This window comes from Mobula hypostoma, chromosome 28 (assembly GCF_963921235.1).
Source record: "Mobula hypostoma chromosome 28, sMobHyp1.1, whole genome shotgun sequence".
Lineage (NCBI taxonomy): Eukaryota > Metazoa > Chordata > Chondrichthyes > Myliobatiformes > Myliobatidae > Mobula > Mobula hypostoma.
In genome coordinates, this window is record NC_086124.1 from 22,883,086 (window position 1) to 22,910,450 (window position 27,365).

General features: G+C 49.8%; 1 protein-coding gene across 2 annotated transcripts in view; it reads left to right on the forward strand.

Moving 5' to 3' along the window:
- Positions 1-27,365, forward strand: part of praf2 (PRA1 domain family, member 2) — an 83,563-nt gene that overhangs the window by 51,390 nt on the left and 4,808 nt on the right. For both annotated transcript variants that reach the window (XM_063035106.1, XM_063035107.1), the window contains exons 3-8: positions 7,895-8,114; positions 16,431-16,676; positions 17,745-17,840; positions 21,183-21,297; positions 21,879-21,935; positions 22,500-22,575. In XM_063035106.1, the coding sequence (XP_062891176.1) occupies positions 7,895-8,114; positions 16,431-16,676; positions 17,745-17,840; positions 21,183-21,297; positions 21,879-21,935; positions 22,500-22,575 (810 nt within the window). The remainder of the gene's footprint in view (positions 1-7,894; positions 8,115-16,430; positions 16,677-17,744; positions 17,841-21,182; positions 21,298-21,878; positions 21,936-22,499; positions 22,576-27,365) is intronic.

Sequence of the window (27,365 nt, forward strand, 5' to 3'; positions counted from 1 at the left end):
GGACATGGTGCAAATAAGACCATAAGACATAGGAGAGGAATTAGGCCATTCAGCCCATTGAGTGTGCTCTGTCATTCTATCTCAAACCCATTCTCCTGCCTTCTCCCTGTAACCTTTGATGCCCTGACTAATCAAGAACCTATACAAAAACAATACTGAGAATACTTAGACTCCTTAAAAGTGAGTCTGCAAGTGTGGAATCGGTTCATTGATCAGGTGAGTGAAGTTATCCATGGTGGTTCAGGAGTCTGATGGTTGAAGGGTAATAACTGCTCCTGAATCTTGTGGGTGGAACCTGAGGTTCTTGGATGGTGGGGGCCCTTGATGATGGATGCGTCTTTCTTGTGGCAGCACTCCTTGTAGCTGTGCTCAAAGGTGGGGAGGGCTTTGATTGCGACGGACTGGAAGGTGTCTGTGTAAGCTTCTCTTTCTTCGTTTGAAAATTGTGTTCTCCTGTAAATGATATGCCAGGGCTGGGGATATGTGTGGAGTAGTTAATTTGTTTATGTTAGTGTTACAGTGCGGAACAGCCCCTTCTGTCCCAACGAGCCGCACTGCCCAGCACCCCACCTATTTTAACCCTAGACTAATCACCGTGCGATTTACTATACGAGGAGTGATTGATACGTTCGTGGCCCAGGGTAGAAGGAGTCAATTTTAGAAAATCTAGCACATTTATTTTTCAACATAGTCCCCTCCTACCTGTACACACTTAGTCCAGCGGTCGTCTAGCATACGGATCCCTTCTTTGTAGAAGTTAGCGTCTTGGACCTCCAGAAGTGGTCCACAGTATGGGGTGATTGATAAGCTCATAGCCTAAGGTAGAAGGAGATGAGTTATTAACATCAAACTTTCTGCATTATCACTCAAAGAGTTGAACTGCACATGCATGTAATGAGAGTTATATAACTTATTTCCTTCTACCTTAGGCCACGAGCTTATGAATCACCCCTGTTGTGGACCACCTGGAGGTCCAAGATGCTCTCGTTACATGCACTTGCGGTTCAACGCTTTGAGTGATAATGCAGAAAGTTTGAAGTTAATAACTCATCTCCTTCTGCCCGAGGCCCCGAACATATCAATCACCCCTGCTGTGGACCACTTCGACAAAGGAGGGATCCGTATGCTCCACGACTGCTGGAGGGGACTATGTTGAAAAACAAATGTGCTAGGTTTTCTAAAATTGACTCCTTCTACCTTAGGCCATGAACTTATCAATCACCCCTCGTACAATGACCAGTTAGTCTACTAACCGGTCCACCTTTGAACTGTGGGAAGAAACCCATACAATCACGGGGAGAATGTGCAAACTCCTCACAGACGTTGCGGGCATTGAACCCCCAAACTCTCAACGTCTCGCTAACTGCAATGTTACCGTGGTGCCTCAGACAAGAAAGGTTCAGGGAGGTATGTGAACAACATTTAAAAAAAACTCTTGGACAGATACCAATAGGAAAGGTTTAGAATGATAAATGGCACAGTCTTAGATAGGAAACTTGGTCTGGAGAGCCTGAGTTATTGGGAGAAGTTGGCCGGGGTAGATTTTTATTCCTTGGAATGCTGAAGACTGAGGAGCAACCTTATGGAAGTGTTTTTATTTTTAATTATTAAGGCTTAAACACGAGATTCTGCAGATGTGCAAAATGACATCTGTCCTGATGGGATGTGTCGGCCTGAAACGTTGACTCTACATAGATGCTGCCTGACCTGCCGAGTTCTTCCAGTGTTTTGTGTGTGTTTTGCTTATGATGGGCAGGGATAAGGTGGTCAGTGAAGGTCAAACCCCAGCGTAGGGGAGGCCAGGGTTAAGGGTGACAGGAGAGTTTAAAAGGGAATGCAGTTTTTCATGCCCGGGGTAGTACATGGAGCAAGACAGGAAGTGGTTGACGCAGGTACCATCACATCAACGTTATTCCACGTGAAGACACAGTAGCCAAATGGCCTAATTCTGCTCTGTATGTCATGGTATTATCTGTGCTCTTTCCAGCCCACCACCCCCCTCCCCCTAACCCCAGACAGACATGAAACTGGATGCAGGAACCAGATCCGCACACACTTCCCTCTCTCCTGCACACCAGCGGCTGTTCCAACACTCCCTTGTCCTTGTGCGTCAGATGTCCGGCCACATCCTGTCTGGGGGCACATCGCGTGCAGGGGTAGGTGAAGCAGCGGAACCGAGGGGAAGCCCTCCCCCAGCAGGCTCAGCCCAGCCATGAGACCTGAGCACAGCCCAGCACCGGGGGCCAGCTTCTTCTGCGGGCCCTGCACGACTTCCGCGTTCGTCTCCAAGTCATGGAGGCAGGCCCAGTGGCCTAAACTGTTTACGCTGACCACCTTGCCATAAGAGGACAGGATACAGGAGCAGAATTAGGCCATTCTGCCCTTCAAGTTTGCTCCACTATTCCATCATGATTTACTAGCCCTCTCAACCCCATTCTCCTGTCTTCTCCCCAAAACCTTTCACGTCCAGACTAATCTAGGACCTGTCAACCTCTGCTTTAAATATACCCAATGACTTGGCCTCCATAGCCATCTGTGACAGTGAATTCTACAGATTCATCACCCTCTGGCTAAAAAAAAAAACAACTTCCTCATCGCTGTTCTAAAGGGACATCCCTCTTTACTAAGGCTATGTCGTCGGGTCCTAGACTCGCCCACTATAGGAAACACCCTCCCCACGTTCACTCTGTCCAGGCCTTTCTATATTCGATGGGTTTCACTGAGGATCTCTCCCCCCGCTTTGTTCTAAACTCCAACGAGTACATGCTCAGAGCCGTCAAACACTCTTCAAATGTTAACCCTTTCATTCCCGGGATCATTGTTGTGAACCTTCTCTGGGCAATTTCCAATGCCAGCACATCCTTTCTTACACAAGGGCCCACAACTGCCTCACATTACTCCAAGGGTGGTCTTTCATTGATTCTGTTATGGTTATTGTTCTATAGATTTATTGAGTATGCCCACAAGAAAATGAATCTCAAGGCTGTATATGGTGATATATATGTACTTTTGATAATAAATTTACTTTGAACTTTGATGATGATGATGGCGACGTCGACTCAGGCTGGAGAGGCCAGCGTCAGGCATTTTCATGCCTTACAAGGCGCGGATTGGAAGGCTGTGTGGGGCGCCACTCCTCACACAAACATTTCGCGGTATTTTTCTTTTATTTTACGAGGCCGAGTTGCGAGCTCAACACTCGCGGATGGAAAGCGTACTCGGGAGCGGCCCGACTGGATTCGAACCCGGGAACCTCCGTCCGGCGCTGATGTCACTGCGCCACCAGCCAACCAACTTTGACCAGTGCTTTATAAAACCTCAGCATTATGTCCTTACTTTAATATTTCAGTCTTCTCTCTTTCTGTCTATCTGTGGCCGAGATAAGATGATAAAGAGGTTTAAATCAAAGGAAGAGGGCATAATAAGGCATTATTTGGAAAGAAAAGGGCAGCTGAAACATTGGGTTGAGATGTTTAATTTGGACTACATGGGACATAGAACACTATGGCATGGTAGTGCACAACGCTTAGCTGTACAAGTGACGCAGGTTCCTGACGATGCCTGTAAGGAGTTTCCTCACACAGTTCAAAGGTTGGTAGGTCATTGTAAATTGTCCCGTGATTAGGCTCAGATTCAATGGGGTGTTGCTGGGCGGTGCAGCTCGAAGGGCTGGAAGAGCCTATTCCACGCTGTATCTCAATAAATAGATAAATGAAAACAGGCCCTGATCTCTCTCACACAAGAGATTCTGCAGATGCTGGAAATCCAGAGTAACGCACAGAAAATGCTGGTAGAACTCAGCAGGCCAGGCAGCATCAATGAAAAGTGTTGTGTATCTAATATTTCAGTAATGCATGAGTAATCTTGTATGTGTGTATTATATGTCTAAGTATATTATTTATTCATATATAAAATATATTCATTGCTTGTCATACCGAACAGTCAGTCTTTCTTGTCTGGCGCGTAGTATCAGGATTGGTCTTTCGAATTAACCAGGTCACGATATGAACGTTCCTGACTCGACCCTAGTTTTTTTTTAAACTAGGCCGAGTGGCTAGCTTGGTGCTCAACACGGCACGGATGGAAAGCATGCCCGTGGGCGGGGGAGGGCAACTAGATTTGAACTTAGAAGCCTTCGCTTCTGAAGTCCGGCGCTGATGTCACTGCGCCACCAGCCGGCTTATAAAATATATAATATAAGTTAAGCATTCTTGTTCATTTGAATAATTCTTTACAAGTTATATGTAAAAATATGTGAATTGCATATGTCATGATGCTACTATGTGATACATGCATGCTCACTTGAAGTAAACACGAAGTTAGATACACATCTCGGACTCCCGTGTCTTCTTTTGAAGTAGTTTAATATTTTGAAGTTACGAAACATAACAGAAAGGAGCACACACAAAATGCTGAAGGAACTCAGCGGGTCAGGCGGCATCTGTGGAGGTTAAGTTGACATTTCAGGCTGAGGCCCTTCATCAGGACTGAGAAGGAAGGGGGAAAGATGCCAGAATAAAAAGGTGGTTGGAGGGAAAGGATAGCTGGAAGGTGATAGGTGAAGCCAGGTGGGTAGGAAAGGTAGAAGATGCACTCTGTGATAGGAGAGGAGAGTGACCATGAGAGGTGGGGAGAAGGTAGGAAGTGATGGGTGGAAAGGGTAAAGAGCTGGAGAAAATGGAACGTGATAGGAGAGGAAAAGATCTTGGGAGATGGGGAAGGAGAAGGGGCACCAGGGGAGGTGATAGGCAGATGAGGAGTAGAGGTTGGAGGGCAGAGTGGGAAAGCCAGCATCTTTCTCAGGGATAAAATCTCAATATTAGAGGGCACGTTTTTACAGAGAGAGTCTCCAGCATTAAGTGTGTGTTCCTTCACCCCATGATGTAGTTCTGAACTAATTAAATTGATAATTAAGATTGTCACTAAACTAATCCCTTCTGCCTACACAGTGTCCACATCCCTCAATTCCCTGCACATCCATGTGCTTATCTAAGATAAGCCTCTATCATATCTGTCACCACCTCCACTGCTGGGAGTGCATTCCAGCCACCCACGTTCTGCATTACAAGAACAAACTTGCCCCACATCTCATCTTTGAACTGATAAACACACAAGATGCTGCAGATGTTGGAAATTCAGAGCAACACACAAAATGCTGGAGGAACTCAGCAGGTCAGGCATCATCTATAAAAATGAATAAACAGTAGACGTTTTGGGCCGAGATCCTCCTTCAGGACTGAGAAGGAAGTGGGGGGGAAGGGTGGGAGGCTATTTGGAAGGTGACAGGTTGGAGAGCTAGAGAGGAAGGAATCTGATAGGAGAAAGGGCAGAAGGAGGGAACCTGGGGAGGGTGGGGGGAGTAATAGGCAGGTGAGAAGAGGTGAAAGGTCAGAGTGCAGAATAGAGTAAGGGCATGATGGGAATTTGTTCATGGGAAGGAGAAATCAATATTCACACCAGAGGGAATATAAGGTGTTGCTCTTCCATCCTGGGTGTGGCCTCATCTTGGTACAAGAGGAGGCCATGGACCAACATGTTGGAATGGGAATGGGGATTGGAATCAGCATTTTGTGGGTGTTGCTTTGGACTTCCAGTATTTGCAGACTTTCTCGTGTTTAGGATATGAACTTACCCATTCTCACCTTCGGTGCATGCCCTGCGATATTGGACGTGCCCATTCTGGAGAAAAAGATCCTGGCTTTCTGTCTCTGCTTCTCATAATCTTATAAGCCGTTGTCAGGTCTCCCCTCGGCCTCCGTCGCTCCAGTGAAAACAGCAAGTTTGTCTAACCTCTCCTTGTAGCACACACCTTCGAATCCAGGCAGTATCCAGCTGAATCTGTTCCGCACTCTCTCCAAAGCCTCTGCACCCATCCTGCAATGAGGGAGACCACACAGGAGACCACAATAATGTAGCGGTTAGTGCGACACTGTTACAGCTCGGGGTCAGAGTTCAGAGTTCAATTCTGGCACCCTGTGAGCAAGTTTCTGTGTTCCTCCCCATGAGCATGCGGGGGTTTCCCCCGGATACTCCGGTTTCGTCCCACAGTCCAACGACGTGCCGGTGGTAGGTTAATTGGTCGTTGTAAATTGTCCTGTGATTAGGCTACAGTTAAATTGGTGGCTTGCTCGGCTCAAAGGGCCAGAAGGTGACAGTAACTCAAATAACCACGTGCTACGACAGTGGTGTGAAGAGAGCATCTCTGAATGTAAAACACATCAAACCTCGAAGTGGATGGGCTATAGCAGCAGAAGACTGCGAACATACACTCAGTGGCCATTTTATTAGGTACAGGAAGTACCGACAATGTGGCCAATTAGATTATACAATCACGAGAGGCATATTGATTCATTCTTACCATGGTAGTGGGGTCTCAAAACAAGAAGGCCTAGATTTGAAGTGAGAGGAAAGAGATTCAAAGTGGATCTGGGGGCAAAGTTCTTTTTCTTTCCCTCTCTTCCCATAGGGGTTGATTGATATCTGGAATGTGATGCCCTCTAAGCTAAGCGGGTGCATGGCCACACAGTAACTGAAATGCTCTTGCACACATACCCTCCTTTGCTGAGCAGTTAGAATATCTTATATATATAATGACGTTGACTCAGACCTGAGAGGCCAGTGTTGGGCATTTTCATGCCTTACAAGGCGCAGTTCGAAAGGCTGTGTGGGGGGGGGGGGTGCCACTCCTTGCACAGACATTTCACGGTATTATTTTACGAGGCCGAATTGCGAGCTTGACATCAACCCGGCGCGGATGGAAAGCGCGCACAGGGGCGGTCTGTCACTGGATCGAACTCGGGAACCTCCATTCTCAAGCCCGGCACTGATCTCACTGCTCCACCAGCCGACCAGCAAATATATTTTATATAATGTTAACGTGATTTTGAAGTTTGCTAATATTTTGACGTGTTAATGTAATTATGAAATATCCTGTAAGTAATGACATGTTAATGAATATAATCCATAAATTTTCTAAATAAGTAATGTACCACAACCTTCATGTTGAAACATTTGGAGCTTCAACATGTTTACATCGCTGCCTCAAATTGTAACAATAAACACAGAATGGAAGTCAGTAGTTCATTGTTAATAAACCAATAGCCCACTGAATGCTGATGTCATTTAAGTTTAAAAGTTTATGAAACATGAAAAATTTTCTTTGTACTATATTTCATTCATATTCATCAGCATGTGCCATGTTGTATGACGTGATCAATCACGGTCTTTCCATGGCTGTGATTTGTTTTTGGCAAATGAAGTGGTTTACCATTGCTGCCTTTGGGACAGTGTCTGAATTTCTGAATTTGCTCTCTATTTAGAAAACCGTCTACGCTTTTATTCCTCCAACTAGAATTCCATTGCTGAGGAAGAATTAATGATAGCCGATACTGTGCTCCCTCTTTCACGTTCCCTGTCCTTCTCTCCATTCTCTTTCTTCTTTTACACAGTTTAATTAGTTTTGTGGCTTACAGTAATTTGTCTTGCACTGCTGTTGCACAGAATAAATTTCATAATGTTTGTCAGTGATAATAAACTAGATTGTGATTTTCTCTCCCCTCACCCTCTCCCTCTGCTCCTCCCCTACCCCTCATCCCCTCATCTCCATTCCCTCCCACTCCCCCTCCACCCCCTCCCCTTCCACCCCTTCCCCTTCTTCCCCTTCACCCTTCTTCCTCCCTCTCCTTCTCTCCGTTACCCCTCTTTGCCCCTTCCCCCCCACCCTTCACCTCCCCCCTCATTTTCACCCTACCCCATCTCTCAATATCCCACTCCTCCTCCCTTTCCCTCTCCCCCTCCCCACCCTTCACCTCCCCCTCTCATTTTCCTTTCTCCCCCCTCCTTTCCCCTCCCCAACCCTTGCTCTCCCTTCTTCACCCTCTCCTCCCCCCCCCAGCGCCCCGTCGGAGCTGCGGGAGAGCCGTCCCACTCCCCCCTCAGCCATGAGCTCGCGGGTGCTGCTTCGCCAGCAGCTGATGAGGGAGCAGGCGCAGGAGCAGGAGAGGCGTGAGCAGGCGGCCGCCCAGAGGCAGCAGGAGCGGCCCCCCGCCCCTGCCGCCCGGCCCATCCCCGTTGGCATGCCCACCACCGCACACGTCCCTGCCAACATCCTGAAGGTGGGTGCGGAGGGGACGGGCATCGGTCGCCGTGGAAATGGGAGGCGGGTGTGAGGGGGGCGGAGATGGGGAGAGGGAGGGGGTAGTCTTCAAGGGGGGGAGAACTGGAAGATGGGGTCATTGTCTGCTATGGGGAGGGGTGGGAGGGAGGGAGAGTGATGGAGGGAGGTCTGCCCCCTGGCTAAAGTGATTTCTCCTCATCTGTTCTAAAGGGATGTCCCTCTATTCTGAGGCTGTGCCCTCTGGTCCTAGACTCCTCCACTGAAGAAACACTAAAGGACTGCGAGATATAGAAGCAGAGTTGGGCAATTCGACCCAGCAAATCTGCTCTGCCATTCTGTCATGGCTGATTTATTATCCCTCTCAGCCCCATTCTCCTGTCTTCTCCCCGTCCCCTCCATACCTGCTCTATACAGGCCTTTCAGTATCCTATCTCTCTCCCCCCACCCACCATATGTCTACTCAGTATCTCATCTCTGTGTGTGTATGTGTGTATACATGTGTCTTGTCAGTGTATATGTCTTGACTGTGTGTCTCGTGCATGTGTGTGCATTCTTTCCTTCTGACCTGCTGAGCTGCTGTGCTTCCCCTGGTCGCTCTGGTTCCGTTCTACATCCCAACGAATGTGTGGAGTGAGTGGGTTAATCCTGTCGCCCTGCCCGACCCCTCTCCAGAGTGTGAGTGTGGCTGAGGGGAAAGTGCAATGGTATCAGCATGACTGGATCAGCACAGGGGGGCCTGCTCCCGTGCAGGATGTGCCTACATCAGCCATGTCCTTGTTCTGTTTCCTTCTGTAAACACGCATGCTGTTTATCTGCTTCTGCCGAGCCCCTGACTCTGTCATGAACTTGCTCCCGAGTGGCCAGGGGCAGCTGAAGGCACGGTCTGTGAGTGCGGCCATTCGCCTTCTGTCCTCTTTGGCCCGAACTTTCCCTGCCTGGCACCTGCCAAGTTGTGGAAGTCCTGGAGCGGTGACAAACTTGTCAGCCCAAACATAAGACGCCAACCGTCCAAGATCCCAATCCCAGCTAATCCCATTTATTCACTTATTCAGAGATGGGGCCAGAACAGGCTCTTCCCGCGTCACCCACCTGTTTAACCCTAGCCTAGTAGCAGGATGACTTACAATGACCGATTAACCTCCTAACCGGGACGTCTTTGGGATGTGGGAGGAACTTGGAGCACCCAGGAGAAACCTCTTGCAGAAGGAGCCAGAGTTGAACTCCGAGCACCAAAGCCCTGAGCTGCATTAGCATTGTGCTGTCTGCCAAGCTACCCGAGCGCTACTTGCAGTTACCTTTAATCCCTCTCAGCTAGGAGTTCCCAACTTCAGGTCCACAGACCCTTTGCTTAATGGTATTGGTCATTGGCACAAAGAAGGTTGGGTACCCCAGCTCTAAGCCTTTTCCATCCATGTACCTGTGCAAATGGCTTTTAAATATTGTTATTGTACCTGCCTCAGCCACTCCCTCGTTCTATGTACCTATTACCCTCTGGGTGAAGAAGTTGCCCCTCAGGCCTGTCTTAAATCTCACCCCTCTCACCTTAAAATTGTGCCCTCTAGTCTTGATTCCCCAACCTTGGGGGCAAAGACTGTGTGCCTTCACCCTGCCTGTGCCCCTCGTGACTTTGTACACCTCTATGAGGTCAACCCTCTGCTCTTGATTCCCCAACCCTGGGGAGAAATACCGAGTGCATTTACCCTATAAATGTCCCTCATGATTTTAAGTACCTCGATAACGTACCCCTCAGTCCCTTAATGCTCCAACCTCTCCCTAATAACTCTCTACAACCTCCTGTAAAGAGCAACATGGTGGTGTGGTTAGCATCACGCTGTTACAGCACCAGTGACCATAAGATACAGGAGCAGAATTAGGCCATTTAGCCCATCGAGTCTGGTCCGCCGTTCCATCATGACTGATCCATTTCTGTCTCAGCCCCAGTCTCCTGCCTTCTCCCCGTAACCCTTCATGCCCTGATAATGAAGAGCCTGTCAACCTCTGCCTTAAATACAGACTTGGCCTCCACAGCCACCTGTGGCAACAAATTCCACAGATTCACCACCTCTGGCTGGAGAAATTTCTCTGCACTTCCACTCTAACTGGACGTCCCTCTGTTCTGAGGCTGTGACCTCTGGTCCTGGACTCCCCCCACCCATCCTCTCCACATCCACTCTATCGAGGCCTCTCAGCTTTCGATAGTTTTCAGTGAGATTCCCACCCCGCCCCACCTCGTTCTGCTGCATACCAGTGACCTGGGTTTAATTCCTGCCACTGTCTGTAAGAAGCTTGTACATTCTCCCTGTGACTGCTTGGGTTTCCTCCACGTGCTCCAGTTTCCTCCCACCTCCCAAGGATGTTCGGGCCAGTAGGTCACCTGAGTGTAAATGGGCTGTGGCGGCTTGTAGGCTGTAAGGGCCTGTTACTGTTTCTCCAAAGAAAAATAAAATCACTCAGTCCCAGTAAATCTTTTCCGCACGTTTTCCTGTTTAATGACGTCTTTCCCAAAACAGGATGCTGCCAAGCTGCAGCCTCAACAGCGTCTTGTACAACCGCCGTACATTGTTCCAACGACTGTACTCAGTTCCCTGACCAGCTGAAGGCCGGCGTGCCAAACGTTTTCTCAATCGACCTGTGACACCACTTTCCAGGGACCATATACCTGTACCCCTAGGTCTCTCTGTTCCACAACACTTGCCAGAGCCCTAGCATTCACTGTGGAATCGCTGTCGTGGTTTGACTTCCCAAAATACACCTCACATCCAGTTGAGAATTCAGGAGGAATGCGGTCGTGCCCGGGCGCGGCTGCTGGCTGCTCAGGGTGAAGTCACGGTGAGGATGGTGCGTGCGGGGAAAATGAGTGACGGAAAGATCTGGACCATCTGGGAAAATGGCAGATGAGATTTAATGCAGACAGGAGTGAGGTGTTGCAACTTGGCAGGACAGAGTAGACCAGGACATATGCGGTAGGGCACTGAGGAGTGTAGTACAACAACGGGATATGGGAATACCGAATCATAATTCCTTGATAGGGTTATAAAGAGATCTTTTGGCACACCAACCTTCATACATCAGGGCACTGAATGCAGGAGTTGGGATGGGATGTTGAAGTTGTATAAGACGGTGAGGACTGATTTGGAGTATTGTGTGAAGTTCAACAATATCACAGTTCAACACATCAATAATAAGTATACTTTTTTTGAATACTGTTAGTGGGGACGACCTACCAGGGACAAGTTGTAGTGGTCGCGTCTCTGGCACCAAGACTGGACCCTCAGCTCAGAAAGGAAGGAGGGACAAGAGGAGAGCAGTAGTGATAGGGAATTCGATAGGGGGACAGATAAGAGGTTCTGTGGGAGATGGAGAATCCCGGATGGTCTGTTGTCTCCATAGTGCCAGGGTCCGCAATATCTTGGATCGAGTTCTTGGCATTCTCAGGAAGCAGGGTGAGCAGCTAGATGTCGTGGCCCATGTAGGGACCAAACAATGACGTGGATAGGAAGGAGGAGCAGGTCCTGCAAAGAGAGTTTAGGGAGTTGGGTGCAAAGTTGAAGGACAGGACCTCCAGGGTTGCAATCTCAGGATTGCTCCCCGTGCCACGTGCTAGTCAGGCTAGAAATAGGAGGATAATGCAGCTAAATACGTGGCTAAGGAGATGGTGCAGGAGGGAGGGCTTCATGTTTCTGGACAATTGGGCTGTGTTCCAGGGAAGGTGGGACCTGTTCCGATGGGACGGTTTGCACCTGAACTGGAGCGGGACTAACATACTTGCGGGTAGATTTGCTAGTGCTGCTCCGGGGGGTTTAAAGTAGATTTGCAGGGGGAGGGGAACCAGAGTGTTAGAGCAGATAGTGAGCTGGAGGAGGATAAAGGTCATGTGAGGACTGCATGTATAGACAGAAATCAAAGGTTTGTATGTGAGAGAAATGTTCTCAGGTACTTCTATTTCAATCTAAGGAGTATTGTAGGTAAGGCAGATGAGTTTAGGGCACGGATTGGCACATGGGATTACGACATTATTGCTATTAGGGAGACTTGGTTGCAGGACTGGCAGTTTAATGTTCCGGGATTCTGTTGTTTCAGACGTGATGGAGGGGGAGGGATGAAAGGGGGAGGAGTGGCATTACTAGTCAGGGAAAATATCACAGCTGTGCATAGACAGGACAGCCCTCTTATCTACAGAGGCCATATGGGTGGAGCTGAGGAATGGGAAAGGTGTGACCACACTAATAGGGTTGTATTATAGACCACAATAGTCAGAATTAGAGGAGCAAATCTGTAGAGAAATAGCAGACCGCTGTAAGAAACAAAGTTGTAATAGTAGAGGAGTTTAACTTTCCACATGTTGACTGGGACTCCCACACAGTGAAAGGGCTAGATGGCTTGGAGTTTGTCAAATGTGTTCAGGAAAGTTTTCTAAATCAATATATAGAGGTACCTACGAGACAGGATGCAATACTTGATATCCTATTAGGGAACCAGACAGGTCAGGTGACAGAAGTATGTGTAGGCGAACATTTTGGGTCCTGTGACCGTAATGTCATTAGTTTCAAGTTAATTATAAGGATAGATCTGGTCCTCGAGGTTCTAAATTGGAGAAGGGCCAATTTTGTGGAAATGAGAAAGGATCTAGGAAGAGTGGATTGGGATAAGCTGTTTTCTGGCAAGGATATGTTCAGTAAGTGGAAGGCCTTCAAAGGCGAAATTTTGAGAGTGCAGAGTTTGCATGTGCCTGCCAGGATTAAAGGCAAATGGAACCTTGGTTTTCAAGGGATATTGGCGATCTGGTTAAGAAAAAGAGGGAGGTGGATAGCAGGTATTGGCAACAAAGAACAAATGAGGAAATTGAAGAGTATAGAAAATGTAAGAAAATACTAAAGAAGGAAATTAGGAAGGCAAAAAGAAGACATGAGGTTGCTTTGGCAGATAATGTGAAGGTAAACCCAAAAGGTTTTTTACAAGTATATTAAGAGTAAAAGGATAGTAAGAGACAAAATTGGTCCCCCAGAAGATAGAGTGGTTGTCTATGTGTGGAGCCTCACGAGATGGGAAGATCTTAAACAGTTTTTTTGCATCAGTATTTACTCAGGAAACTGGCATAGTGTATATGGAAGGAAGGGAAACAAGCAGTAGTGTCATGGAATATATAGAGATTAAAGAGGGGGAGGTGCTTGCTGCCTTACAGTGAATAAAGGTAAATAAATCCCCCAGGCCTGACATGATGTTTCCTCGGACCTTGAGAGAGATGTGTAGAAATTGCAGGGGCCCTGGCAGAAATATTTAATATGTCCTTAGCCACAGGTGAGGTGCCAGAGGTTTGGAGGGTAGCTCATGTTGTTCCGTTGTTTAAAAAACGCTCCAAAAGTAAACCAGGTAATTACAGGCCAGTGAGCCTGACATCAGTAGTAGGTAAATTATTGGAAGGTGTTCTGAGAGATTGGATATACAAGTATTTGGACAGCCAAGGGCTGATTAAGGATAGTCAGCACGGCTTTGTGCGTGGTAGATCGTGTTTAACGAATCTTGTAGAGTTTTTCAAGGAGGTTACCAAGAAAATAGATGAAGGAAAGGCTGTGGATGTTGTCTACATGGACTTTAGTAAGGCCCTTGACAAGGTCCCACATGGGAGGTTAGTACATAAGGTTCAGACACTAGGTATCCATGGAAAGGTTGTAAACTGGAGTCGAAATTGTCTGTGTGGGAGAAGACAGAGTGGTAGTGGATGATTACTTATCAGACTGGAGGCCTGTAACTAGTGGTGTGCCTCAGGGATCTGTGCTGGGACCATTGTTGTTTGTTATCTATATCAATGATCTAGATGATAATGTGGTAAATTGGATCAGCAAGTTTGCTGATGACACTAAGATTGGACGTGTTGTGGACAGCGAGGAAGGCTTTCAAAGCTTGCAGAGGGATCTGGACCAACTGGAAAAATGGGCCAGAAAATGGCAGATGGAATTTAATGCAGACAAGTGTGAGGTGTTGCATTTTGGAAGGACAAGTCAAGGTACTTGTAAATGGTAGGGCACTGAGGAGTGCAGAAGAACAAAGGAATCTGGGAGTTCAGACACATAATTCCCTGAAAGTGGCGTCACAGGTAGATAGGGTTATAAAGAAGGCTTTTGGCATCCTGGCATTTATAAATCAAAGTATTGAGTATAGAAGCTGGAATGTTATAGTGAGGTTGTATAAGACATTGGTGAGGCCAAATTTGGAGTATTGTGTACAGTTCTGGTCACCTAACTATAGGAAGGATATCAGTAAGATTGAAAGAGTCCAGAGAAGATTTACTAGGATGTTGCTGGGTCTTCAGGAGTTGAGTTACAGGGAAAGACTGAACAGGTTAGGACTTTATTCCTTGGAGCGTAGAAGAATGAGGGGGGGATTTGATAGAGGTTTACAAAATTATGAGGGGTATAGACAGAGTAAATGTGAATAGGCTCTTTCCACTTAGATTAGGAGACATAAATATGAGAGGACATGGCTTTAGGGTGAAAGGGGAAAGATTTAGGGTGAACTTCTTCACTCAGAGAGTGGTGGGAGTGTGGAACGAGCTGCCATCTGATGTGGTAAATGCGGGCTCACCCTTAAGTTTTAAGACTAAATTGGATAGATACATGGATGGGAGAGGGCTGGAGGGTTATGGACTGGGAGCAGGTCAATGGGACTAGCAGAATAAAGTTTTGGCACAGATTAGAAGGGCCGAATGGAGTGTTTCTGTGCTGTAATGTTCTAAGGTTCTATCGTTCTGGTCACCTGCCTACAGGAAAGATGTAAATAAGATTGAAAGAGTACAGAGAAAATTTACAAGGATGTTGCCAGGACTTGAAGACCTGAGTTACGGAGAGAGGCTGGATAGTTAGGGCTTTATTCCCTGAAGCATAGTTTATTTTTCAATGAGTAATTCTTAAACAGACAACTAGACCTCGATCCCATTTATGAGCCAGTGCAGACAGATTTCCAGCCAATGCACAGAGTTTGCCATGCAGCCAATCAGTGAAGAGACCCCCTACTATGTCACAATTGAGTTTCCGCGGTGACGGCCAATCATATATAAAAGCCAAGTATTCGGAGAACACACAATGATGATGTCTCTTTGTACAGTGACGAAAAATTTACAAATGGATTGGCAGGAGAACAACTCAGCCCAACCACCAACCACCCGAGCTACACATTTTCCTATTTCTATCTAACTCTCTAAATTCTCTCTTCAGGGCCTCCTTCCTTTTCCTACCTATGTCATTGGTGCCAATATGTCCCAAGACTTCTGCCTGCTGACCCTTCTCCTCCTTGGACTTGCCTGTCCCAAGATGCCCCTGAACCTGGCCTCTGGGAGACAACAAACCATCTGGTGTTTCTATCACGACCACAGAATCTTGTCTCTATTCCTCTAACTGTGGAATCCCCTATCACTACTGCAGTCCTCTTCTCCCCTTCCCTGCTGAGCTAGAGTACCAAACTCAGTGTCAGAGACCCGGTTACTGTGGCTCCCTCCTGCTGGGTCCTCCCAGCCCCAACACTAACCAAAGTGGCGTACTTATTATTGAGGGGAGTAGCCTCAGGGGCGCTCTGCACTGGCTGCCGCTTTCCCTTCCCTTTCCTGTTAGTCACCCAGGTTTCTGCTCCTGCAACCTCGGGCGACTACCTCCCTGTAGCTCCTATCCATCACCTCCTTAGTTTCCCATATGATCTCAAGGTCATTGACCTGCAGCTCTCATATGTTCTCTGTGGAGCTGCAACGCGGTGCACAGTGCAGATGTGCAAATCCGGAGGGCTGGAGGTCTTCCAGAATTCTCTCATACCACAGAACGTACAGAACAGTGTGGAGCCTTTCTGACTGCACCAACTATGCACTAATAGATGAAGAAGGAACTTCTCAGAAACTTACCTCACCCAAGCCTGTTATCACAGAACCTGCTGATCCAAAGCATCCCCACTCTTAACGCTGGTCCACTCCAACAATGGCCGCTCCGTTTGTGTCTACCTTGCTAATGAGTCGTGATTCGACTGGGCTGCCAGAAAAAAGCCAAAAGCCCACGAGCTGTGTCCACAACGTTGCAGTTTCTTGCAGTCATGGGGAGAGCAAATGCCATACCAAGCCGTGATACATCGAGATAGGATGCTTTCTATGGTGCCTTGATAAAAATTGGTGACTTGCCAAGTTTCTTTAGCCCCTTGAACAGATTAGGGAGATATGAGCCACACATGGACGGGTGGGACAAGCTTTGAACGAGGGATATTAAGCTGGCATGTATGAGAGGGGCTGAAGGGCCTGTGTTGATTGTTATAATTCTGACCGGCTCTGGTCCCCCTGTAGGTGCAGACCCATCTGGAGAACCCCACCAAGTACCACATCCAGCAGTCTCAGAGGCAGCAGGTCAAGCAGTACCTTTCCACCACCCTGGGCAACAAGTCGGCCGCCTCCCAAGCCATGGCTGCCGCTGCCGCCGCTGTCCCCTCTGCCTCGCCCGGACCCCAGGAGCGGACGCCTTCCCGAGCCGGTGGGAGCACCCCCGGCAGCCCCATGGTCCTGCTCAACATCGGCTCCAACACTGAGACGGAGGTGGGTGACTGGGGAGGGAGGAAGGGAGAGGTTCGATCCTGTCGTTGAGCAGAAGTTTTCAACCCTCCCTCACTGGTGGTGGGGAGAGGGAATGGCGGGGAATGGGAGCTGGCGGGAGTCAGCATGACCTTGATTGGCGGAATGGCGGTTTCCCACTGCGTGAATCATCTGTCTGGTATAATAGGTGGCTAGCAGAGAATCAATGGGTTGAAGGGCCTATGTCTGTGATGGGGAAGCTTGGTGGTGGTGTTTAATAGGTCAGCAAGATGTCCCAGGGTTGTTTAGTCATCTTAACTGGGGAGTATTTTGGTTGAACAATTACTGGGAAGGGGGAATGGAACGAGAGGCTCAACATCTGTGTTAGTCGGGGGAGGTATGGAACTTCTTCGACTGGATTCATTGTCGACTGTCTGAGCCCCCAAACCCCCTCCAGAGATGCTCCGTCAGCTCGATTGTAGCACCAAGCTCCAGCACCTCTCCTGGCTCCATCCCGACACGGGGAAGGATAGGGGAGTCGGCTGGACATAGCAGGAGCTGGGGCAGGTGGAGGGATGTTTCAGAAAGGGAGGGGTGGGAGGATCCACGTTAGGGGGCTTGGGATTGTCTTTCCAAGTGCGGGAGCATTGCCCGGGGTGTGAGGTACGTTGTTATACGACTGGAAAGAATGATATTCACAAGTTGATGCCCATCTCCCCTTCCCTCCATCACCCACCGCACCACCCCCCTCCTCATCTTCCTTGTCCTCCCCTTCCCCTTTTCCCTTTTCTCTTCCCTTAATACTCGCTCTCCACCCCCTCCCCCTCTCCCACTCCCCCACTCCCCCTCTCCCACACCCCCTCCCACTCTCCCCTCTCCCCACTCCTGCTCTCTCACTTTCCTCCTGTCCTCTTTCCCCCTCCCCTAACTCCACAAAATCTCCCATCCCCCTCCCCTTCCCCCTCCATCTCCCATCCCCCATCTACCCCCTCTCCCCTCCATCTCATCCCCTTCCCTTTCTCCACCCATTCTTTTCCTCCGTCTCCTCCTCTTTCCTACCGCACGCCCCCCCCCCCACTTTTCCCAACACAGATTGACGATGTTATTGATGAGATCATCAGCCTGGAATCGAGCTACAACGACGATGGTTTGGGCTTGCTGGACATCGGGGTGCAAATGCCCAACACGGTGAGTGTCCCTTCCTTGCAGGGGTTTCCAGCAGTCTGGGGAACATGCCCCACCTGTATTTTATTCACTGTCAGGGTCATCTGCTGTATCAGATGCCCCAGTGTGGTCCCCCGTTGGGGAGACCCCCCGTAAACTGGGCAATTGTCCCGCCACCATTAGAGGTGGGATTTCCCGGTGGGCCTCCATTTCAGTCTGACTTCCCGTTCTGATGTGCCTGTCCATGTCTCCCTCGCCACCATGAGGATGCCACACTCAGATTGGAGGAGCAACATCTCCTTCCTTCTTGGTAGCCTGCAACCTGATGGCATGAACAGTGATTTCTTTAACTTCTGGAGATTTCTCCACCTTCCCCTTGCTATCTTTTTCCATTCCCCATTCTCGTTCCCCCTTCTCCCCCTTCTCCTCACTTGCCCATCCACCTCCCTTTGGTTCCTCTCTCCTTCCCTTTCTCACATGGTCCACTGTCCTCTCCTATCACGTGTCTTCTTTTCAGCCCTGTGGTGAACGATAGGGCAGTGAAGTGTGCGTTAGAACAAAGGAATCTGGGAATACAGCTCCATAGTTTCTTGGAAGTGGTGCCATAGGTAGGTAGAGTCGTAAAGAAAAGTTTTTGCAACATTGGCATTTATGAAGTCAGGGGGTGCAGGAGTTGGGATGTTACGCTGAAGTTGAATAAGATACTGATGAGGCCTAATTTGGAGTAACCGTAACACACACAAAAGGCAGCATCTATGGAAAAAAAGTACAGTCGGCCCGAAATGTTGACGTCAACTGTACGTTTTTCCATAGATTCTGCCTGGCCTTCTGAGTTCCTCCAGCATTTTGTGTGTGTTGCTCGGATTTCCAGCATCTCCAGATTTCCTCTTAATTTGGGGTATTGTGTGCAGTGCTTGTCACCTACCTACAGGAAAGCTTGATCAGGTGCAGAGAAAATTTACAAAGATGCGGCCAGGATTTGTGGCCCTGAGTTATAGGGAAAGGTTGAATAGGTTAGCATTTTATTGTTCTTCTTTTCCGTCTTGTTTTATGGTGGTTGGCACCCAGCTTAATGGTGCATTACTGCCACCTTCTGCTCCAGAGTGTGCAATAGACTTACATTCTAAATCCCTTCACCCAATCACACACACACACACCCTAACCTACACTTTATCCTCCCATATTTGGCCATCCTATTCCTGCTTATTCATCACAAGTCATCTCCCTCTCTCTCCTCCCTCTCTCTTTCTCTCTCTGTCTCTCTTTTTCTCTCTGTCTCTCTCCCTCTCTCTCTTTGTCTCTCTCTCTCTCTCTCTCTTTCTCTGTCTCCCCCTCTCTCTGTGTCTGTCTCTCTTTCTCTCTCTTTCTCTCTCTGTCTCTCTCTTTCTCTCCGTCTCTCTGTCTCTCTCCCTCTCTCTGTCTCTGTCCATCTCTTAGCGAGGAGCCCCTCCAACATGTCCGTCTGTGTCACCAACTCCAGGCACGGGGAGCCCTGCTACTTCCTCCTGGGGCGATCTGACAATATTCGGTGGGTACCCTCCCCCTGCCCCCCTCCCCTGCCACGTGTCGTGGGGCGGGGAGTACGTGGAAGCATGCATCGGTGTGCTGACGGGTTAGCACGAAGGTGGTGGCGTTGTTCACAGTGCAGGAGTTTGCCAAATGGTACAGTGGGATATGGTTGAGTTGTAGATGTGGTCAGAGAAATGATGGATGCTACTCAGTCCAGGGAGGTGTAAGCCTAGGAAGGGAGCGGTACACATTGATGGTAGGACTGTTAATAAAGTTGATGTACAGGGGGATCTTGGGGTCCAAGTCCACAGCTCCCCAAGAGTGGCTGTATGTTGCCAGGACGGTTATAAAGGCATTCGGCATGCTTACCTTTATAAGTCAAAGCATTGAGTTCAGGAGTCAGGAATTTACGTTGGTACTTTATAAAACTCTGGCTAGACTGCACTTGAAGTATTGCAGTGAATTCTGGTTGCCCCATTTCAGGAGGGATGTGGAGGCTTGGGAGAGGGTGCAGGAGAGGTTCACCTGGATTAGAGGGCGTGAGAAGTTATTTTCTTGGGAACAACGGAAGCTGAGGGAAGAGCTGAGAATGGTTTATAAGACTGAGAGGCAGCAAAGGAGCCGATAGCCGTTTTCCAGGGTCAAAACCTCTGCTCTGTAGAAAAGGTTCAAAGTAAATTTTATTGTCAAAGTACAAATATGTCACCATATACAGCCCTGAGATTCATTTTCCTGTGGGCGTACTCAGCAAGTCAATGGAGTAGTAACTATAACAGGATCAATGAAAGATCAACCAGAGTGCAGAAGATAACAAACTGTGCAAATGCAAGTATAAATTTAAGGCATCCGTTAGTCTTGCGAGACCATGGATCTGCGCCTGGAAAGTCTTCACTCTCCGGGGCACAGGCCTGGGCGAGGTTGTATGGAAGACCAGCAGTTGCCCATGCTGCAAGTCTCCCCTCTCCACAACACCAATGTTGTCCAAGGGAAGGGCATTAGGACCCATACAGCTTGGCACCAGTGTTGTCGCATCATATCCTATAAAAATAATATCCATTATATCCTATAAAGTCCTCAATCTTCTACGCTCCAGGGAATAAAGTCCTATATAGGACTTTATTCCCTGGAGCGGAGAAGATTGAGAGGAGATTTGATGAAAGGTATACAAAATTTTGAGAGGTATAGATAGGGTGAATGCATGCTGGCTTTTTCCTCTGAGGTTGGGTGAGACCAGAGCTAGGGGTCATAGGTTAATGGTGAAAGGTGAGAAATCAAAGGGGAGCCTGAGGGTGAACTTCTCCACTCGGAGGGTGGTGCAAGTGTGGAACGAGCTGCCAGCGGACGTGGTGAATGTGGGTTTGATTGCAACATTGAAGAGCTAGGTACATGGATGGGTGGGGTACAGAGGGCTGTGGTCTGGGTACAGGTCGATGGGACTGGGCAGCAAAACCAGGCTGGCATGAGTGAGACGGGCTGAAGGGCCTGTTTCTATGCTATAGTGCTCTATCGCTCTGTGGTGAAGCTGGCTGAGTTCCACCACTGCTTCTGTACTTGTGAATTGGATTCCCACACCAGGCCGCGATGCCAGTGAAACAGCTTTGCACGGTAGAAGTTTGTCAGAGTCTTTGACGACATGCTGAATCTCCTCCTCACGAGCTGCCTGTGTGCCTTCCTCATGGTTGCATCAATGTGCTGGGCCCAGTGAGAAAGTAATTGAAGTTGCTCAGCCTTTCCACCATGTCTGAGAGACCAGAGTCGCTGGCGCCTTCCTCCCGGGACTATATGGGGTCTCTGAGATGGCTTTCTAATGGACTCTCTGCTTCCCCTACCCCCTCCTGCCCATTTCTGTCCCCACAGCTGCCGGTGTCTGGGACCCTGATGAGCGCGTACACCAACCCAGGCCTGAGCAAAGCTGCCGTCACCATCAGCAACTCCTGCCCAGCCAAGCTGCCCAATGCCAAGGATGCCACAGGTACTGGCCACGCATGCCACGCTTCCGGGCCTGGCGTTCTGTCTTCCCTGAGACGCGTCCACCGGCTGCTACTTGTACTCCTCGCCAGCTTTCACCCGCCTCTGAAATATATGTCTGTCCACCTCTCTGCAGCTGTGTCCTGTCCTCCTCTCCCCTGCCCCTCTGTACCAGTTCCTCCCCTTACTCTCACGCCTTCCCATCTCCACTTTCCTTGCCCCACTCCTCATTTTACTCCCCTTCCCGTCCTTTTCCCTCCACCGTACTCCCCTCTCCCTCCCTCCTCCCTGCTCTACCCCCTCTGCCCTCTTCCTCCTCTCCCACTGCCCCCTCTCCCCTCTCCCTCCCCTCCCCTTTCTCTCCTGCTGTCCTCCTTTCCCCATCCCACCCCCTCTGCTTTCTCCGCTCCACTTCCATTCCACTCCTCACCTTTCTTCTCACCCCGCCATCCAGCCGGTCTCCCAAATGTCCGCACATGGGTCAGGGGCTTGTAAGCCGGGGAGGGCCTGTACGCACCCTAATTCAGCTTATAATAAGTAAAACTCCCCCTCCCCCTCTTCCTCCCTCCCCCCCCACACTCACAGATGTCGATATGAAAGCTTTGATCAAAGAACGACAGAAGAAAGACAACCATAACCTCAGTAAGTGTGGGCGGGTCGCGCCGTGCAGGGATGGGGAAGGGCGGGGCTGGTCACGCTGTTTGGTGCAGGGAGGGGTGGGTCATGCCGTGTGGGATGGGGAAGAGGTGGGCCATGCTCTGGGGAGGTGGGTCGCGCCGAGGGATTCGTCCGCAGGGAAGGGTTCCTCAACTCCTTCCTCCCCACTCTCCCCCCCACCCTTGCACAGACACCCGCCACCCCCGTGGCCAGTTGCCTTGCTGTACACGGGGAGGGGGATCGTCGCAGCTGCTGTTAGCCTTGCTCGTTGTGATGCGAGGCACTTTAAATACACTGACCTAACACCCCACCCAGAATGCCGAGGGTCCGGCACCTGGAAAGCGGGGTAATGGTTGTCAGTTGAGGATCGGGAAGGAGAAACTCACCGACTCGGTTGCAGCCCCACCATCTTCTCCCCCACCATTGTTGATGCCTCCCCTTTCTAATGTTCTGGGACCCGGCTGATGAGGGAGGAGGGATCGCTGAGTTCTCGGGTATCACCAAGGGAGACTGGCTGCCCCACTCACTCTTTCTCCCTCCTGTCCACAGTTGAGAGAAGACGGAGGTTTAACATTAATGATCGGATCAAGGAGCTGGGAGCCATGATCCCAAAATCGAATGATCCGTGAGTTCCTCTCCCGACAACGCCAGCTGGGGTGAATTACTGGGGAAATCAACTTGCCTTCCCTTGCTCAATGCACACCATCCCATCACACACACCAGGAGTCAAACATAAAGTGAAGCTCCGTCCACAATGTCCCATCACATACTCCCGGGGTCAGACAGAGTGAAGCTCCCTCCACACCATCCCATCACACACTCCCGGGGTCAGACACAGACTGAAACTCCCTCCACACCGTCCCATCACACACTCCCGGGGTCAGACACAGAGTGAAGCTCCCTCCACACCGTCCCATCACACACTCCCGGGGTCAGACACAGAGTGAAGCTCCCTCCACACCATCCCATCACTCACTCCCAGGGTCAGACAGAGAGTGAAACCCCCTCCACACTGTCCCATCACACACTCCTGGGGTCAGACACAGAATGAAGCTCCCTCCACACCGTCCCATCACACACTCCTGGGGTCAGACACAGAATGAAGCTCCCTCCACACCGTCCCATCACACACTCCTGAGGTCAGACACAGCGTGAAGCTCCCTCCACACCATCCCATCACACACACTCCTGGGATCAGACACAGAGTGAAGCTCCCTCCACACCATCCCATCACACACTCCAGGGGTCAGACACAGAATGAAGCTCCCTCCACACCGTCCCATCACACACTCCTGAGGTCAGACACAGCGTGAAGCTCCCTCCACACCATCCCATCACACACACTCCTGGGATCAGACACAGAGTGAAGCTCCCTCCGCACCGTCCCATCACACACTCCCGGGGTCAGACACAGAGTGAAGCTCCCTCCACACCGTCCCATCACACACTCCCGGGGTCAGACACAGAGTGAAGCTCCCTCCACACCATCCCATCACTCACTCCCGGGGTCAGACAGAGAATGAAACCCCCTCCACACTGTCCCATCACACACTCCCGGGGTCAGACACAGAGTGAAACTCCCTCCACACCATCCCATCACACACTCCCGGGGTCAGACACAGAGTGAAGCTCCCTCCACACTGTCCCATCACACACTCCCGGGGTCAGACACAGAGTGAAGCTCCCTCCATACTGACCCGTCACACTCTCTCGGGGTCAAACACAGAGTGAAACTCCCTCCACACCGTCCCATCACACACTCTCGGGGTCAGACACAGAGTGAAACTCCCTCAACACCGTCCCATCACACACTCCTGGGATCAGACACAGAATGAAGCTCCCTCCACACCGTCCCATCACACACTCCTGGGGTCAGACACAGAATGAAGCTCCCTCCACACCGTCCCATCACACACTCCTGAGGTCAGACACAGCGTGAAGCTCCCTCCACACCATCCCATCACACACACTCCTGGGATCAGACACAGAGTGAAGCTCCCTCCACACCATCCCATCACACACTCCCAGGGTGAGACACAGAATGAAGCTCCCTCCACACCGTCCCATCACAGACTCCCGGGGTCAGACACAGGCTGAAGCTCCCTCCACACCATCCCATCACACACTCCTGGGATCAGACACAGAGTGAAGCTCCCTCCACACCATCCCATCACACACTCCCGGGGTGAGACACAGAGTGAAGCTCCCTCCACACCGTCCCATCACACACTCCTGGGGTCAGACACAAAGTGAAGCTCCCTCCATACTGACCTGTCACACACTCTCGGGGTCAAACACAGACTGAAACTCCCTCTACACCGTCCCATCACACACTCCTGGGATCAGACAGAGTGAAGCTCCCTTCACACCGTCCCATCACAAACTCCTGGGGTCAGACACAGGCTGAAGCTCCCTCCACACCGTCCCATCGCACACTCCCGGGGTCAGACACAGAGTGAAGCTCGCTCCACACCGTCCCATCACACACTCCCGGGGTCAGACACAGAGTGAAGCTCCCTCCACACCATCCCATCACACTCTCCCAGGCAGGAACGATATATCAGCAGAGCCATATAGGGATCCGACAGAGAGTGAGGCCCCTCAGTTCACTGCATCTCAGTGGTACGTACCTTTGCAGTCGTTGCACTCTCACCCTTTCTGCTTGACTCTGTCACATAGCAGAGGAACAGACCCTTCGGCCCATCTCACCCATGCCAGCCAAGATGTCCATCTAACACTAGTTCTATTTGTCTGTGTTTCATCCTCCAATCTCTCACTGGAGTATAAAAGCCAGGATGTAATATCGAGGCTCTATAAAGCACTGGTGAGCAGTTTTGGGGCTGCTTATCATAGAAAGGACGTGCTGACATTGGAGAGGGTTGAAAGGAGGTTCACAGAGATTATTCTGGGATTGAAAGGTTTAATTCAGAAGAATCGGGGGCACTTCATTGAAATCTATCGAATGTTGAAAAGCCTTGATAGAGTGGATATGGAGATGATGCTTCCGGTGGTGGGGGGAGTCTAAGATCAGAGGGCACAGCCTCAGAATAGACGGATGTCCTTTAGAACAGAGATGAGGAGCAATTTCTTTAGCCAGAGGGTGATGAATCTGTGGAATTCATTGTCACAGGCGGCTGTGGAGCGAAGCGATTGAGTATATTTGAGGCAGAGGTTGATTCTTGATTAGTCAGGGCATGAAGACAGGTGATTGGGGCTGAGAGGGAAATTAATCAGCGAAGCTGACTCGATGAGCTAAACGGACGAATTCGGCTCCCATGTGTTATGGTTTTGTGGTCTCTAACCGTGTACCTGATCAAATGTCTTTTTAATATTGTGAGTGTACCTATGTCTTGCACAAGCACAACAGTAGGAGGAGCTATCGAAGAGGATTCTGAGGGATAGAATCAGATTTATTATCACCGGCATGTGACGTGAAGTTTGTTAACTTACAGGCTGCACGAGCGATTGGAAAACCATGGCCTGAGAACACAAAGCTTGGTGGGGTTGTGGGTAGTGTGGGGGGGGTGGGGTTGTAGGTTACAACAGGACACGTCTGGGGAGCTGGGCTGAGACGTGGCAGATGGAGTTCAATGCAAGGAGAGCGTGAGGTGATTCATTTTGAAATGTCGAACTTGAAGGCAGAATCCAGGGTTAATGGCAGGATTCTTAGCAGTGTGGAAGAACAGAGGGATCCTGGGGATCCGTGTTCGTAGATTAACAATTCAACAATTACAGCATGGAAACAGGCCGTCTCGGCCCTTCTAGATCCTTCAGAGTTCCCGCGCAGGTTGATAGGGTGGTTAATAAGGTGTATGGCGTGTTGGCCTTCATTATTCGAGGATTGAATTCGAGCTTTGAGGTAATGCTGCAGCTCTACAAAACCCTGGTTAGACCACACTTGGAGTATTCTGTTCAGTTGTGGTGATCTCATTATAGAAAGGATGTGGGTGCAGAGGAGATTTATCAGGATGCTTTCTGGATTACAGAGCATGTTTGTTTATTTATTAACAGAATAGGCCGTTCTGGCCCTTCGAGCCGCGCGGCCCAGCAATAACCCGACTTAATCCTAGTCCGATCACGGGACAATTTACGGTGACCAACAAACCTACCAACCAGTAGGTCTTTGGACTGAGCGCGAGGAAACCCACGTGGGTGGTCATGGGAAGGGGGGGTCCGCTCAGCAAAACAAAGGAGCTGGTCACTAACCGCTGCACCGCTACCGTGTCTGAGGAAGGCAAGTTGAATAAACTCGGACCTTTCTCCCTGGAGTGAACGTACCTTCATCGAGGCGTGCAGGATGATAAGAGGCACAGATCGAGTGGACAGCCAGAGACCTTTACCCTGGGCGGAAATGGCTAATATGAGGGGGCATCATTTTAAGGTGATTGGAGGAAAGTAGAGGGATGCCAGAAGTAAGTTTTTTAGACAGTAATTGGTGAGTGTGGGGAACACACTGCCGGGGGTGGTGGAAAAGGCAGATACATCAGGGACATCTGTGTGTTCGTCCATCATCGACGTCGATGAGGACCTCGACACCATTATGATGGTGTTGAGACCAGCGCTTGATTTGGATTTAAGTGAGGGAGAGTTGCGCAGCGTCAGCCTCACTCTCTCTTCCCAATTCCCATCTGGATCCAGTGGCAAGACAGAGTCGAGACGGCTGGAGATGGGACTCGGTGCAGTGGGTGACCAGGATGTCTTCTGTGTCTTGTCCTGCTCTACACGCTCCACATTCTTGACTGTTGGACCTTCTATTGGTCTCGTCCGCTCAATCCGCCGGAGTCTGTCTTCACATGCTGGGATAGACAACTCCCTATCTCACTGAGGGTTTGAGACCCATCGGCTACCCTCACCTGGTTTAGCCAGCTTGTCGAAGCCGTTGCCCGGGGTGTGGCTGTTGTCGCATGCAAACAGCTACGGGGAGCCACAGGTGAGAGCTGAGTGCCAGGTGGGGACCAAAGGTGGACTAACCGCCTTGAAAAGGATGCGACGTGTTCCCCCACCAGAGGTGCTACCCCTCCCTGACACCCCATACACCCCGTCAGGGACATTTAAGAGACTCCTATACAGGGACATGGATGAAAGAAAAATGGCGGGTTATGTAGGGGGAAAGGGTTAGATTGACTTTAGAGTAGGTTAAAGTCCAGTACTATGCTATAAGGTTCTTTGATGAGTCAGCATGGTTTTGTGAGGGTTATAGTAACTTCATTGTTTTCAAGGAGGTGACGAAGGTGATTGACTCAGGTAGAACTGTGGATTGTAGATGTTTGATAAGTTCAGAGAAGATGTGAGGGGCGCGTTTCTTGTTTACACCGAGTGGCAGGTGCCCAGAATGCGCAGCCTGGAGTGGTGATGGAGGTGAATACAACAGGGGTGTTTACCAGGCTGCTAGACGCAGTAGCGTGGCGGTTAGCG